The sequence below is a fragment of the Scyliorhinus canicula genome, chromosome 8, assembly GCF_902713615.1.
Source record: "Scyliorhinus canicula chromosome 8, sScyCan1.1, whole genome shotgun sequence".
In the NCBI taxonomy this organism is placed as follows: domain Eukaryota; kingdom Metazoa; phylum Chordata; class Chondrichthyes; order Carcharhiniformes; family Scyliorhinidae; genus Scyliorhinus; species Scyliorhinus canicula.
In genome coordinates, this window is record NC_052153.1 from 192,998,436 (window position 1) to 193,015,911 (window position 17,476).

The 17,476-nt window shown below is 51.9% G+C and overlaps 1 protein-coding gene across 1 annotated transcript; it reads left to right on the plus strand.

Moving 5' to 3' along the window:
• The first annotated feature begins 219 nt into the window (after window positions 1–219).
• LOC119970776 (C-C motif chemokine 19-like) lies at window positions 220–7,286 on the plus strand. The gene is made up of 4 exons (XM_038805936.1): window positions 220–410; window positions 985–1,111; window positions 3,282–3,416; window positions 6,452–7,286. Exons 1-4 carry the CDS (start codon window positions 338–340, stop codon window positions 6,465–6,467), a joined length of 351 nt encoding a protein of 116 aa, XP_038661864.1. The 5' UTR covers window positions 220–337; the 3' UTR covers window positions 6,468–7,286.
• Window positions 7,287–17,476: the final 10,190 nt, after the last annotated feature.

Consider the following 17,476-nt stretch of genomic DNA (forward strand, 5'->3'; position numbering starts at 1 on the left):
CTTGAAAGAGTTTGGATGGGATGTATGTATCGGGATGGATGGGTGGGAGAAGAGTTGGGACAGACTTCAAGATCTAACAAGAAAAGCAAAGGCGGCTGGCCGATTGACAGCGACTTGCTTCAAGCATGGGAACAATGCCAAGATAAATAGTTGGGAGAGCCTATCAGAGGCTGGCAGCCGAATTCTGCGGTTAGTAGAAAGTGGTGAGTCAATGTGAAACTCTAGCCACTGGAGAGTATAAATAGCTGAGGCTGAATCGAGGAGAGCAGCACAGAGCAACAGGCAGCCCAGGAGAGAGGGAGAAAATTGCCCGAAGAGTCTCTGCCTGCACCTCACCATGAAGAACACCGTCTTCTCCACCCTCGCTCTCCTCTTCATCATCTCCGCCACTCTGCGCAGCGGCTCACAAGGTCAGTCGTGCCTTCCGAGGCAGGAGTGACTTAGTTACGGGGATAGGGTGGGGGGAGTGGGCCGAGGTAGGGTGCTCTTTCAGAGGGTTGATGCAGACTCGATGGGCCAAACGGCCTCCTTCTGCACTGTCGGGATTCTGTGGTTCTATGGCAGGTAGCGACAGAAAGGAGCAAATGGCCTCCTGTCCTGTGTCATTCCACGTTTCCTCCTCTGCCTCTCCGTTGCTTTCCGAGCATGCCCAGGTTGGACATTGCAGCCTTGACAATGCACAGGAAGGCAGTCAGCAGCTGGGGAGGGAGGGGGAAAGAGCTCCAGGTGCACTTGTGATCCATCAGGAGAGTTCCTGCTAAAATCGCTGCACCCATTCTTCAACTCCAACCACCTCCACCTTCCCGTTCTCCCTCCGGCCTTTTCTCCCCCAGCCCAGGGCACGTGTTCCCTGGCTAATCGCAACCTGGCCGCACTCGCTCGTAGGGTTAGCAGAGATGAAACAAGGTTAGGTGCCTGGGGTAGGACGAGACCCTCCACTGATCAGTGAAGGAATGTTGACTCTCTGTTTAATCTTCTCTCCAGCCAGTGAGAACGACAATACTTCGGAAGATTGCTGCCTTTCCACCGGGGACAAACGGATTCCATCAAACATCGTGAAAGGTTACAAAATACAGTTGGCCGGCAACGGCTGCAGAATCCACGCCATCTTGTGAGTACTGACTCCGGGTTTTCTGTCACACCTTCTCCCACCTTTGGGTGCTTGGGAGTCATTTAGGGCACACAATGAGACCATTCAGCCCATCGCATCCATGTGCAGCGATCCAGTCAATCCCGCTCCTGACTCTATCCCTGTACGTCTATTTCCTCCAAAAATTGTCTTTGTCCACTTGATCTAAACCTGACATAATCGTGCCCACCTCGATCTAATCCCCCCCCCCCCCCTCAATGTCCGCTGCTCGACGGAGAGCAACCCCAGACTCTCCAGTCCAACCTTATAACCGAAACACTCCCCTCCCTCAAACCATTCCAGTAAATCTCTTCTGCACCTTCTCGTGGGCCCTCACATCCTCCCCAAAGCATGGTGACTAGGACGAGACACAATTCTCCAGTTGTGGCCTAACCAGAGATTTATAAAGATTCAGCCTAACTTCCTTTGCACTCAGTACCTCCGTCTACAAAGTCCAGGCTCCCATGTGCGTTACTGACCACTCTCTCAATGGGACCTACCACCTTCGAACATCGATGAGCCTCCAGGCCTCTCTGTCCGGGCACACTCTTTCGAACTGGACCATTGTGTATTTAATGTCCCTCTCCATCACGCTGCCAAAATGCATCTCCTCACATTTCTCTGCACTCCATTGATCGAACACGTGCCTGTCCATTCAGGCCAATCCAATCCTTCCCTTTGTTCTGTTCTCTGGTCCTGAATTGAATTGGTTTCGGTCAGTGGGGTGAGAGCACGGGCATGAGGTCAGATACCCATCATACGGTACCATGGAGGATGGCACAGCCAATCCAGAGTTTACTAGACTTACACACATACATGTATGTGCTTGCACAAATGCCCACATACACACACACACATCATTCACACACTCACATTCACACACACTCATATGGTCACTCACACACATCGCTATCACACTCACACCCTCACCTACTCACACTCAGTCTCGCACACACACACACACTCACATACTCATAGAAACACACTCATCCGCTCACTCACACACACTTCACTCACACTCACATCCTCACCTACTCACACTCAGTCTCGCACACACACACTCACATACTCATAGAAACACACTCATCTGCTCACTCACACCCTCACCTACTCACACTCAGTCACGCACACACACACACACTCACAGACCCATAGAAACACACTCATCTGCTCACACACACACTTCACACACACTCACACTCACACCCTCACCTAATCACACTCAGTCTCACACACACACACTCAGACTCACAGACTCACAGAAGAACACTCATACGTTCACTCGCACACTCATTCACACACACACACCACACGCACACATTACTCACATACTCACTCACGCTCAGTCTCCTATACACACACACATTCCACTCACGCGTACTCACTCAAACACACTTGCTCACACCCTCACATGCACACTCACGTGCACACACTCATCCATACACGCACACTCCTACACATTCACACACATTCATTCATACACATACTCACACACACTCACTCACACTCACACACACACATCCGTACACGCTTGCAGATACTTTCGGGCAAGTGTAAATTTGACCCCCTTCCCTATCTCAGATTAAATGCAACCATGTCTCAAAAGAAGTAAAGTTGATCCCTCATGAACAGCAGAAAAATATCTCACCGTAACTTTCAAAAGGGAGACGGGGGATTGAATAAAGACTTGGATAGGAAGGATTTACTGGGCTACTGGGAAAGAGCAGGCTGGGGGTGGGGTGGGGGGGGGGGGGGGGGGGGGGGGGGTGGAGGTGGACATTGTTGTACAGAACGACACGGGCACAAAGCTGTGCTGAGCTGTGTGGTTCTATTCTATACAACGCCTGATCAATATGCCGTATCAGTGAGTCTCTATTTGGTTAAAGCCATAAGGATCAGAGGGATAAGGGTCAAGGGAGCAGGACGTGACATCGAGAAGTAGGTTAAGGGTATTGAGTCTGGAGCCTTGAACACAGAGGCAAATTTGTTGAAACCTGAGTAGCAAAGTGGCCCACGTCGAGGAGACACAGATGTCCTTGTGTGGGGGGCCTGTGGGGAGCACAGGCTACAGAGTCTCTTCATCATGTCTGACTCTTTCTTCACCTGGGTTTTAGAGTAGATGGCTAACATTGACCCTTCACCTGTCCACCAGGTTCCTGACTAAGCACAGTAAACACCTGTGCGCCCCCCCGGATGCAGAATGGGTGACAGCTCTGATGCACAAGGTCGACATGAGGAAGAAACCAAAGGCACAACAAAAAAGGAAACGCCGACCCCAGAATAAAAGGTGAGGGTTCGGTTTGTTTTAACTTAAATTCTTCATCTCTTCTCACTTCCCAACTTCTCACCCTTCACTTTCTCATTCCCAGCACTTCTCCCCCTCCCCTCCCAACTCCCAGTCCCCTCCCCCACTCCCCTTCCCTGCACCCTACACCCCTCCCCTCCCAACTCCCAGTCCCCTCCCCCACTCCCCTTCCCTGCACCCTACTCCCCTCCCCCCCAACTCCCAGTCCCCTCCCCCACTCCCCTTCCCTGCACCCTACTCCCCTCCCAACTCCAACAGCCTTCCCCACTCCCCTTCCCTGCACCCTACACCCCTCCCCTCCCCACTCCCCTTCCCTGCACCCTACACCCCTCCCCTCCCAATTCCAATACCCCTCCCCACTCCCCTTCCCTGCACCCTACACCCCTCCCCTCCCCACTCCCCTTCCCTGCACCCTACTCCCCTCCCAACTCCAACACCCCTCCCCACATCCCTTCCCTGCACCCTACTCCCCTCCCCTCGCAACACCAACACCCCTCCCCCACTCCCCTTCCCTGCACCCTACTCCCCTCCCCTCCCCCACTCCCCTCCCCTCCCCCACTCCCCTCCCCTCCCCCACTCCCCTCCCCTCCCCCACTCCCCTCCCCTCCCCCACTCCCCTCCCCTCCCCCACTCCCCTCCCCTCGCAACTCCCACTCCCCTCCCCACTCCCCTTCCCAGCACCCTACTCCCTCCCCTCCCAACTCCCTTCCCCACTCCCCTTCCCTGCACCCTACTCCCCTCCCCCTCCCCATTTCAACTCCAACACCATTCCCCCGCTCCCCTTCCCTGCACCCTACTCCCCTCCCCCTCCCCATTCCAACTCCAACACCATTCCCCCACTCCCCTTCTCAACTCCCAACCCCCCTCTCCCACTCCCCCTCCCAACTCCCACTCCCCTCCCCCACTCCCCTCCCCCACTCCCCTTCCCTGCACCCTACTCCCTCCCCACCCAACTCCCACTCCCCTCCCCACCCAACTCCCACTCCCCTCCCACACTCCCCTTCCCAGCACCCTACTCCCCTCCCCTCCCAACTCCCCTCCCCACTCCCCTTCCCTGCACCCTACACCCCCCCCCCCCCTCCCCTCCCAACTCCACTCCCCTCCCTCACTCCCCTTCCTTGCACCCTACTCCCCTCCCCCTCCCCATTCCAACTCTAACACCCCTCCCCCACTCCCCTTCCCTGCACCCTACTCCCCTCCCCGTCCCCATTCCAACTCCAACACCCCTCCCCACTCCCCTTCCCTGCACCCCTCCCCCTCCCCTCCCAACTCCAACACCCCTCCCCACTCCCTTCCCTGCACCCTACTCCCCTCCCCTCCCCTCCCAACTCCACACCCCTCCCTCACTCCCCTTCACTGCACCCTACTCCCCTCCCCTCCCCATTCCAACTCCAACACCCTTCCCCCACTCCCCTTCCCTGCACCCTACCCCCCTCCCCATTCCAACTCCAACACCCCTCCCCACTCCCCTTCCCTGCACCCTACTCCCCTCCCCTCCCAACTCCACTCCCCTCCCTCACTCCCCTTCCCTGCACCCTACTCCCCTCCCCATCCCCATTCCAACTCCAACACCTCTCCCCGCTCCCCTTCTCAACTCCCAACCCCCTATCCCACTCCCAACACCCCTCCCCTACTCCCCTTCCCTGCACCCTACTTCCCTCCCCTCCCAACTCCCACTCTCCTCCCCCACTCCCTTCCCTGCACCCTACACCCCTCCCCTCCCCTCCCAACTCCCACTCCCCTCCCACACTCCCCTTCCCAGCACCCTACTCCCCTCCCCTCCCAACTCCCCTCCCCACTCCTGTTCCCTGCACCCTACTCCCCTCCCCCTCCCCATTCCAACTCCAACACCCTTCCCCCGCTCCCCTTCTCAACTCCCAACCCCCCTCTCCCACTCCCCCTCCCAATTCCAACACCCCTCCCCCACTCCCCTTCCCTGCACCCTACTCCCGTCCTCCACTCCGCTTTCCAACCCCCCTCTCCCACTCCCGTTTCGAGCACCCTACTCCCCTCCCGTCTCAACTGCCAACTCCCGCCCCCCACTCCCCTTTCCAACCCCCCTCTCCCACTCCCCTTCCAATCAGCCTACTCCCCTCCCCTTCCAACTCCAACACCCCACGCGACCCCTTTCCATCTCCCACTCTCCTTGCCTCCTTCCCCAACACCCCTCACTGACTCGACCCACCCATTTAATCCCCTCCCACATCCCCATGTACACTCTCCCCATCACTGACTCTACCCACCCATTCACTCCCCTCTCACACCCCCATGTACACTCTCCCCTATCACTGACTCTACCCACCCATTTAATCCCCTCCCACAGCCCCATGTACACTCTCCCCCAGCACTGACTCTACCCACCCATTCACTCCCCTCCCACATCCCCATGTACACTCTCCCCATGTACACTCTCCCCTATCACTGACTCTACCCACCCATTTAATCCCCTCCCACACCCCATGTACACTCTCCCCTATCACTGACTCTACCCACCCATTCACTCCCCTCCCACATCCCCATGTACACTCTCCCCATGTACACTCTCCCCTATCACTGACTCTACCCACCCATTTAATCCCCTCCCACATCCCCATGTACACTGTCCCCCAGCACTGACTCTACCCACCCATTAACTCCCCTCCCACATCCCCATGTACACTCTCCCCCAGCACTGACTCTCCCCACCCATTTAATCCCCTCCCACATCCCCATGTACACTCTCCCCTATCACTGACTCTACCCACCCATTTAATCCCCTCCCACATCCCCATGTACACTCTCCCCTATCACTGACTCTACCCACCCATTCACTCCCCTCTCACATCCCCATGTACACTCTCCCCCAGCACTGACTCTACCCACCCATTCACTCTCCTCCCACATCCCCATGTACACTCTCCCCCAGCACTGACTCTACCCACCCATTTAATCCCCTCCCACACCCCCATGTTTACTCTTCAGTATCTAAGGATCTGGCTCCCAACTCTTCTAACAGATATTAATTATTTTCTTTGCAGAAGGCGACGGGCGTGAGGAGAGGTGATGATGATTGAACCTTCCAGATCTTTCCACCGGCGTTAATAGGAAAAATAATGAGCAAATACCAAAGTTGATACAAAGTACCAAAGTTGTGAACATTACTTGAGGTCAGAGTGAAGGATGTATTTGTGAACAATTCCTGACTCTGACCAATTTACCTTTCAACCTCTCCTCTCTCCTGTCCCCAGTGGTGGACTGTGTGCCAGAATGAATGGCCATAGTGCAGTCAGGCCCCAGAGGTGACACTCCCAGCACAAAACCACCACTAAATTGGCATTCATTTAATACTAAATCCTATTCAGAGAGCTCGGCGGGGCTAGTGTGGTGAAGGAAAACGCATTGGGGATACCCTTGTGAGATTTGACAGGGTAGAGGGAGCTTTACTCTGTATCCAACACATGCTTCACATCCCTGAGGTGGTGTCGCCAGTAGTTACCAAGAGAAATCACATAATCCAGTACGAGAGAGAGAGAGAGAGAGAGAGAGATAAAGCTTTATCCCAGAACAATGTGAATATTGATGTTGAATGTTCAGTCAAACTCCATGGCTTCCCTAGTCTTCCCTCACACACGGGGACAGCGTCTAACCGTGTGTCTGATCTCCCTTATTTCAGTCCCTCGCTATCCTGGAGGTTGGATATGGGATCTTTCTCTGCACAATTTATCTGCCTTTGTAAATATTCCCTTCCATGCCATCATGATAAGCTGTCTGACTGAACTGCAATAAAGCTGAGCTTTGCTTTTAATTTTCGACCTCGAATTTTGTGACATTTTATAATTTTGTAAAAATCAATAAAGGTTGTTTGATATAAAACTCTGGTCTGCTTGTGCTGTGTTTTCTCTTCCTTTCCCTTCCTGGGACAGTCGGCGGAACCTGGTTTCCTCCCCAGTCTTGTAAATCCTCACTGGTCACTAGGGTAATGTACGGGCAGCATGGTAGCATTGTGGATAGCACAATTGTTTCACAGCTCCAGGGTCCCAGGTTCGATTCCGGCTTGGGTCACAGTCTGTGCCGAGTCTGCACATCCTCCCCGTGTCTGCGTGGGTTTCCTCCGGGTGCTCCGGTTTCCTCCCACAGTCCAAAGATGTGCAGGTTGGGTGGATTGGCCATGCTAAATTACCCTTAGTGTCCAAAATTGCCCTTAGTGTTGGGTGGGGTTACTGGGTTATGGGGATAGGGTGGAGGTGTTGACCTTGGGTAGGATGCTCTTTCCAAGAGCCGGTGCAGACTCGATGGGCTGAATGGCCTCCTTCTGCACTGTATAATCTATGATAATCTAATGTGGCCAATTGGAGCCCCTCGAGCCTGTACCCACTTTCAGTTAGATCTTAACTGATCTGTAAATCAACCTCCTCACCTTGCTTCCATTACCCTATAAAGCTCAACCCAATAATAAACTTGTCAACCATTGTTGTTGGGTAGGAATCTACACCGAGCATCGAAGAGTCATAGAGTTTTACAGCCCAGAAAAGGCCCTTCAGCCCATCGCATTTCCCCGGTCAGAAACAACCATCTAACTATTCTAATCCCATTCCCCAGCACTTGGCCCGTAGCTGTGTCTGCCCTGGGATCGCAGGTGCACATCTAAATACTTCTTAAATGTTATGAGGGTCTCTACCTCCACCTCCCTTCCAGGCAGCGAGTTCCAAACTCCAACCACCCTCTGGGTGAAAGCTTTTTCCTCACATCCCCTCTAAACCTCCTGCCCCTTTCCTTGAATCTGTACCCCCTGGTCATTGACCCCTCCTCCAAGGGAAAGGTTTCTTCCTGTCTACTCTACCTGTGCCCCTCGTAATTGTATACATCTCAATCCAGTCTCCCCCTCAGTCCCCTCTGCTCCAAGGAAAACAATCCCAGTCTATCCAATCTCTCTTCATAGCTAACACTCTCCAGCCCAGGCAACATCCTGGTAAATCTCCTCTGCAGCCTTTCCAGTGCAATCACATCCCTCCTATAATGTGGATTCCAGAACTGCACACAATACTCTAGCTGTGGCCTAACCAACGTTTTATACAGTTCCAGCATAATAGATAATAGATAAGTCCCCGGGGCCGGATGGGATTTATCCTAGGATTCTCTGGGAAGCCAGGGAAGAGATTGCTGAGCCTTTGGCTTTGATTTTTAGGTCATCATTGGCTACAGGAATAGTGCCAGAGGACTGGAGGATAGCAAATGTGGTCCCTTTGTTCAAGAAGGGGAGTAGAGATAACCCCGGTAACTATAGGCCGGTGAGCCTAACGTCTGTGGTGGGTAAAGTCTTGGAGAGGATTATAAAAGATACGATTTATAATCATCTAGATAGGAATAATATGATTAGGGACAGTCAGCATGGTTTTGTGAAGGGTAGGTCATGCCTCACAAACCTTATCGAGTTCTTTGAGAAGGTGACTGAACAGGTAGACGAGGGTAGAGCAGTTGATGTGGTGTATATGGATTTCAGTAAAGCGTTTGATAAGGTTCCCCACGGTCGTCTATTGCAGAAAATACGGAGGCTGGGGATTGAGGGTGATTTAGAGATGTGGATCAGAAATTGGCTAGTTGAAAGAAGACAGAGAGTGGTAGTTGATGGGAAATGTTCAGAATGGAGTTCAGTTACGAGTGGCGTACCACAAGGATCTGTTCTGGGGCCGTTGCTGTTTGTCATTTTTATAAATGACCTAGAGGAGGGCGCAGAAGGATGGGTGAGTAAATTTGCAGACGACACTAAAGTCGGTGGAGTTGTAGACAGTGCGGAAGGATGTTGCAGGTTACAGAGGGACATAGATAAGCTGCAGAGCTGGGCTGAGAGGTGGCAAATGGAGTTTAATGTGGAGAAGTGTGAGGTGATTCACTTTGGAAAGAATAACAGAAATGCGGAATATTTGGCTAATGGTAAAATTCTTGGTAGTGTGGATGAGCAGAGGGATCTCGGTGTCCATGTACATAGATCCCTGAAAGTTGCCACCCAGGTTGATAGGGTTGTGAAGAAGGCCAATGGCGTGTTGGCCTTTATTGGTAGAGGGATTGAGTTCCGGAGCCATGAGGTCATGTTGCAGTTGTACAAAACTCTAGTACGGCCGCATTTGGAGTATTGCGTACAGTTCTGGTCGCCTCATTATAGGAAGGACGTGGAAGCTTTGGAACGGGTGCAGAGGAGATTTACCAGGATGTTGCCTGGTATGGAGGGAAAATCTTATGAGGAAAGGCTGATGGGCTTGAGGTTGTTTTCGTTAGAGAGAAGAAGGTTAAGAGGTGACTTAATAGAGGCATACAAAATGATCAGAGGGTTAGATAGGGTGGACAGCGAGAGCCTTCTCCCGCGGATGGAGATGGCTAGCACGAGGGGACATAGCCTTAAATTGAGGGGTAATAGATATAGGACAGAGGTCAGAGGTGGGTTTTTTACGCAAAGAGTGGTGAGGCCGTGGAATGCCCTACCTGCAACAGTAGTGAACATGCCAACATTGAGGGCATTTAAAAATTTATTGGATAAGCATATGGATGATAAGGGCATAGTGTAGGTTAGATGGCCTTTAGATTTTTTCCATGTCGGTGCAACATCGAGGGCCGAAGGGCCTGTACTGCGCTGTATCGTTCTATGTTCTATGTTCTATAATCTCTCTGCTCTTAAACTCTATGCCTCGGCCAATAAAGACAAGTAAACCATCTGCCTTCTTAACCACTGTATCCACCTGCTCTGCTACTTTAAGGGACGGGTGTACATGCACACCAAGGTCCCTCTGATTCCCAGTGCTTCCCAGGGTCCTGCCGTTTATCATGTATTCCCTTGCCTTGTTTGTCCTGCCCAAGTGCATCACCTCACACTTATCCGGATTGAAGTCCATTTGCCACTGATCAGCCCATCTGACCAGCCCGACGATACCCTCCTGTAATCGAAGGCCATCCTCCTCACTGTTTACCACACCACCAATTTCCGTATAATCCGCGCACACAGTGGTTAGCACTGCTGCCTCACCGTGCCAGGGACCCGGGTTCAATTCCTGCCTTGGGTGGCTGTCTATGTGGAGTTTTCAAATTCTCCCCGTGTGTGCGTGGGTTTCCTCCGGGTGCTCCGGTTTCCTCCCACAGTCCAAAGAAGAGCAGGTTAGGTGGATTGGCCATGATAAATTGCCCTTCGTGTCCAAAAGGTTAGGTGGGGTTACTGGGTTACGGGGATAGGGTGGGGGCGTGGGCCTAGGTAAGGTGTTCTTTCAGGGGGTCGGTGCAGACTCAATGGGCCGAATGGCCTCCTTCTGCACTGTAGGATTCTGTGATTCTATGAACTTACTGATCAATCCTCCGACATTTATATTTAAAACATTGATATAAACCACAAACAGCAAGGGTCCCAACACTGACCCCTGTGGGACCCCACTGGACACAGGGCAGGGCAGTGGGATGGGGAGATGAGGAGGGGGCAGAGCGTCGATCAACTATGAGAGGCATCATAACAGAGTTTGATTGTTGCCTCACCCCCACCCTCTTCCACCAAACAGCTGGATTCAGAACCAGGTCTGGGAACCTCAGCGCTGATCTCAAATCCTTCGCTAACCCTCCCCCCCCCCCCCCCCCCCCCCCCCTCCCACCACCACCACCCCGGGATGTGGAGGCTGTCATGCCCCTCCCCCTACCCCTACTCCCCTCCACCCAGGCTGAAATCAGCCCACTTGGCACACTGTGTTCCTCCTTCAGCCACCTGGGCAAGCGGTCAATGTTGTTTGCGGAATCTTTCCATGCACAAAATGGCTACCGCGTCCAACTGCATGAAGCTAAAAACTGTTACAATGAACCAAGGACAGCATAGCACAGGAACAGGCCCTTCTGTCCTCCAAGCCAGCGCCGATCATGCTGCCTGTCTAAACTAATACTTTCTGCACTTCCAGGGTCCATATCTCTCTATTCCCATCCTATTCCTGTATCTTTCAAGATGCCTCATAAAGATTGCTTTCGTGCCACTGCTTCCACCACCTTCTCCGGCAGCGAGTTCCAGTCACCCACTACCCTCTGTGTAAAAACCTTCCCTCGCACATTTCGAAACGTTGCCCCTCGCACCTTAAACCTATGTCCCCAAATAACTTGCGGCACGGTAGCACAGTGGTTAGCACTGTTGCTTTACAGCGCCAGGGTTCGATTCCCGGTTTGGGTCACTATCTGTGCGGAGTCTGCACGTTCTCCCCGTGTCTGCGTGGGTTTCCTCCGGGTGCTCCGGTTTCCTCCCACAAGTCCCAAAAGACGTGCTGTTAGGTGAATTGGACATTCTGAATTCTCCCTCTGTGTACCCGAACAGGCGCCGGAGTGTGGTGACTAGGGGCTTTTCACAGTAACCTCATTGCAGTGTTAATGTCAGCCTACTTGTGACAATAAAAGATTATTATTGTCTGTCTCGTCTCACGGTGAAAGGTTAAACAGGGCACGGAGTTCAATCACTATTTGCTACGGGGATTGACTTTCTAAATGCCTACTTCATGCAGGTGAATAATGATCTGCTTGCGGACAGGTTGGCATGTCGCCATGACTGGCTCATCATCACCCATGTAAATGTCAGACATAAAACAACTCCACTGTCACCTCAATCATCGTACAAAGCACAGGAGGAATCGGGTGGCGGCAGCGATATACACGAGTGACATAATCTACCTTTTAGACATCTTTACCAATGTTTAAGAGATAGAGAAATACAGCACTAAACAGGCCCTTCGGCCCACGATGTTGTGCCGAACTTTTGTCCTAGGTTAATCATAGAATTTTGGATTCTAAGGGCAATTTATCATGGCCAATCCACCCAACCTGCACATCTTTGGACTGTGGGAGGAAACCGGAGCACCCGGAGGAAACCCACGCACACACGGGGAGGATGTGCAGACGCCACACAGAAAGTGACCCAAGTCGAAATCGAACTTGGGACCCTGGAGCTGTGAAGCAATTGTGCTATCCACAATGCTACTGTGCTGCTCTTAAGAAGAAATTAATCTACACTCCATTATTCTACCCTAATCCATGTACCTATCCAATAGCCGCTTGAAGGTCCCTAATGTTTCCGACTCAACTACTTCCACAGGCAGTGCATTCCATGCCCCCACTACTCTCTGGGTAAAGAACCTACCTCTGACATCCCCCCCATATCTTCCACCATTTATCTTAAATTTATGTCCCCTTGTAATGGTTTGTTCCACCAGGGGAAAAAGTATCTGACTGTCTACTCTATCTATTCCCCTAATCATCTTATAAACCTCTATCAAGTCACCCCTCATCCTTCTCCGTTCTAATGAGAAAAGGCCTAGCACCCTCAACCTTTCCTCGTAAGACCTACTCTCCATTCCAGGCAACATCCTGGTAACCCAGCTGCCAATTCCCCACCACAACAGCTGAATGAATCACACCACCCTGTCCGGCAAGTCCTCCTTACCCCCCACCCCCCACCCCGGGAAAGGGGCAAAGTCCAGCCCAGCCCCCCAGAATGCGGGAAAATAGTCAGAAACGAGACCACAAGATTCGGGCACCTCGGCGAATACTTACATTTGCGTAGCGCCTGAAATGCTTTGCCGGCAATGAATTACCTTTGAAAGGTCATCACTGCTGTAAACGCAGAGAGGGCAGCAGCCGCTGTGCGCACAGCCGGACCCCACTGGACCTAGTGTTATAATAACCAGGTGAATCTGTTTTAACAAAGTGGGTTGAGGGGTAAAGATTGCTCCAGGACACAGGGGAGGACTCTTCATGAAGATAATGCCACGGGATCCTTCACATCCACCCGGGGGCTGAGCGGGAGCCTCACCCAAAATACAGCATGGCACCTCTGACAACGCGGCACTCTCACAGCACTGCGCTGGTGTTTGCGTTTAACTCGCTGGAGCGGGTCTTCAACTCATATTGATTCAGACGGGTGGAGTGGGGAACAGGGTGACCAATCTTTCCCCCAACCCCTTTTCAGGGCAACCCCACCCTGACAGTGCCCAATGGCACCCTGGAATGCAAGATATGCATAGGCAATCATGTATATAATGATATACAAGACCTCCAACCAGCAGGTGACAGTAGAGATCAACTACCTGGCACTGTTACCTCGGGGAGTTGGTAGAGAGTCTTCTCAATGGATAGTCACAATTTGTAGTGGCTCTTAGATGGTTTATAACAATAGTTTTGTATAATATTCTTATGATCATCTAACCCCAGGGATGTGCTTCTGAGGCTGAATAAGGCTCTGGTCAGACCCCATTTGGAGTATTGTGAGCAGTTTTGGGCTCCGTATCTAAGGAAGGATGTGTTGGCCTTGGAAAGGGTCCAGAGGAGGTTCACAAGATTTATCCCTGGAGGAACATTTGAGGACTCTGGGTCTGTACTCGTTGGAGTTTAGAAGGATGAGGGGGGGGATCTTATTGAAACTTACAGGGTACTGCGAGGCCTGGATAGAGTGGACGTGGAGAGGATGTTTCCACTTGTAGGAAAAACTAGAACCAGAGGGCACAATCTCAGACTAAAGGGACGATCCTTTCAAACAGAGATGAGGAGGAATTTCTTCAGCCAGAGGGTGGTGAATCTGTGGAACTCTTTGCCGCAGAAGGCTGTGGAGGCCAATTCACTGAGTGTCTTTAAGACAGAGGTAGATAGGTTCTTGATTAATAAGGGGATCAGGGGTTATGGGGAAAAGGCAGGAGAATAGGGATGAGAAAAATATCAGCCATGATTGAATGGCGGAGCAGACTCGATGGGCCAAGTGGCCTAATTCTGCTCCTATGTCTTATGGATTTATGGTCCAACCCACGTAATTGTTCAACAATAAAACTTTACCTGGTCAAGAACTAGATGTTCTCAGTACACTTATTCCGACTGGCCAAGCACCAGGTGTGTTTGGGTGCCATCCGGGCACAGTGCCAGTTCCAGGTGACACTGCCAGAAACGTGGGTGCATACTGGTGCCAGTGACAGTACCGACACACCCGTAACAAAACCAGGCACCCAGACAGACAAAACCCCCACGCAATTTCCAGTTCACCTCAAAAATGGCTGGACCTTTAAACTTACCGATTTATGGCAGCCACTGCTGTAAAGAGGGGGCGTGGCTTCACTTCCCCCGACGCTACTCTCCTGCACAGGAAGGACCCCAGGAGCAGCTACCCTCGCCATGCCTGTGTCGGATCGCTGTCTGAGGCTTTTCAACCACAGGGCACTGAGGGAAGGAGAATGGTACAGAACCATTCGGGCCGTATGACTCACATTGAACGTACGCGGTGAATATTACTCCGATCACATGGGTGTTGAAGCACCTCAGAGTGAAACCTGATGGATGTTGAAACTTATTGCCCTCTCTGTGGTGGCCATTTTGAAATGTTTGGAATGTTCTTTCAGATCTTTTATGAATAAAGTGCATTTTTGCAATAAAATAGCCTGGTTCAGAAGTCCAGGCGGGAAACGTGTAGCCCGGCCTGGTTATGTAAAGTGAATTGGAGTAAAGTGAATTGGAGTGTTAATATAGCGCCCACTGAGATGGGGAACAGAGGATGGTAGCTGGCATGGAGGCTGGGGACTGGCAAGGGTGGATGGTAGCATTCCGTAGATGGCATGGATGAATGGGAGGGAAGACAAAGGGTTAGGTTTCTCAGGCTTGACCTCGATGCGCCTGGGTCACTCAGCTTGAATCCTCCTGGACTGCCGGAACTGGCTCCACTGTGGGGGCCTCTGGAGAGGCCTGGGTGAACGAGATTCACACGGTATTATAATCTGTATATATCTGTATCAATATTGTAAGTGCAGTTGCACTACCTGACCACCAGGGGGAGTAGCTCTGGGAGTACTCGAGAGTTTGTACTGGGCTCCTCCCTTGGCTCCGCCCAGGACTCCTCCCCCTGGAGCTGCTGTATAAAGATCCGTGCTACAGGGTCAGCCAGCCAGTTCACCGAAAGTTCAACGGCTAACAGGTTGGCTCTGTTGTAAGTATATTAAAACCGCTATTCTAATCCTACAAGCACGTGTCCGTAGAATTGTTGGTTCCAACAAGGCCATGCTTGAAGTCAGTCTCAGGCTACTGTTTACACGTTCCTGTCTCTTGGGGTGTGATCCGCACACAGGCTGCTGTCACGGCCATTTAAAAAAACATTTTTTTCCCCATTCTGTAACTGTTCCACAGTGCAAACTCATAAACCATGACATGGGGGGGGACTTTTGAACATTCTACAACAGGTTAGGCCATTTAGGACAGAGATGAGGAGAAATATCTTCACCCCGAGAGTGGTCGGCCTGTGGAATCCGTCGCCACGGGAAGTAGTTGAGTCCAAAACATTGTATGTTTCCAAGAAGCAGATAGATATCCCACTGAGGGCGAAGGGGATCAAAGGATATGAGGGAAAGTGGGATTGGGCTATTGAGTTGGATGACCAGCCATGATCATAATGAATGGCGGAGCGGGCTAGAAGGGCCGAATGGTCTCCTCCTGCTCCTATTTTTCTACGTTTTTTAATGGGGTTCGAGGAAAATCGCACTGCTCAGCTGCTGAATGGACAAAAGGGTTCTCATCCGACTGTCTGCCTTCTTCACACAGCTCACCTGGTGGAATGGCTGTGGGTTCTCACACGCACAGCCTTCCTATAACCTCGGGAACAGGGGGAAAGGGTAAAACTAAGGCGGGCTCTTGGCAGTGAACAGCTGAGAGGCAAGGCCGGCAGCAGGCAGCACCAGAGGGAGTGGGTGGGTGGTCCAGGAGGCTTCCCCCTGGAGAAGGCATGGGGGAAGGTCACTGACGTGGCAGTGGGGCTTCAGACTGTGGTAAAACCATCTCCAGAGCCGGTGACAATCTGCAGGATTGCACAGCGATGCCGGCAGGAACATAGATCTGGGCATGCCAGAGGCTCTCAGTGACTGTACTGGTCACCGTTTCCCTCTTCAGCTATCCATCCAACAAGCCCTCACACACGAATCCATCACCAAGGGGACCGATTCTAGTTATAGTGTTCAATTCTGGTCGCCACACTACCAGAAGGATGCGGAGGCTTTGGAGAGGGCGCAGAAGAGATTTACCAGGATGTTGCCTGGTATGGAGGGCACTAGCTATGAGGAGCGGTTGAATAAACTCGGTTTGTTCTCACTGGAACGACGGAGGTTGAGGGGCGACCTGATAGAGTTCTACAAAATTATAAGGGGCATAGACAGAGTGGATAGTCAGAGGCTTTTCCCCAGGGTAGAGGGGGCAATTACTAGGGGGCATAGGTTTAAGGTGCGAGGGGCAAGGTTTAGAGTAGATGTTCGAGGCAAGTTTTTTACACAGAGGGTAGTGGGTGCCTGGAACTCGCTGCCGGAGGAGGTGGTGGAAGCAGGGGCGATAGTGACATTTAAGGGGCACCTTGACAAATACATGAATAGGATGGGAATAGAGGGATACGGACCCCGGAAGTGTTGAAGATTTTAGTTTAGGTGGGCAGCATGGTCGGCGCAGGCTTGGAGGGCCGAAGGGCCTGTTCCTGTGCTGGACTTTTCTTTGTTCTTTGTTCTTTGGATGCTGGGACAGTGATTCCTTCTTCCCTCATCCCAGTCAGTTTACCCGGGTCGCCACAGATGGCGACAGAGGGGCAGTTTGTTCAAATGAAATATCGAATGAGGCTCCACCTGAATTGAAAGATTGTTGAGCAGCATTCTGCGATCCCGACCAATGTTTATCCCCTTGATTAGCATCACAAAACAAAATGATTATCTTGGCCTTTATCGGGCTGTTGTTGTTCGGGGAAGTTTGTTCCTGAATTTCCTTCATTCCTTCGGTGACAACGCTCAGAGTGGACTTCATTGACTGCAAAGCACTGTGGGATAGGGTGGAAATAATAATAATTACAGTAATCTTTTTATTGTCACAAGTATGAAGTTACTGTGAAAAGCCACATTCCAGCGCCTGTTCGGGGAGGCTGGTACGGGAATTGAACCCACGCTGCTAGTCTTGTTCTGCATCACAAACCAGCTGTCGAGCCCACTGAGCTGAAAGGCTCCACGTAAATGCAAGTCTTCCTTTTCCTTTTCGTCTTCCAGATAAAAAGGTCAATATTC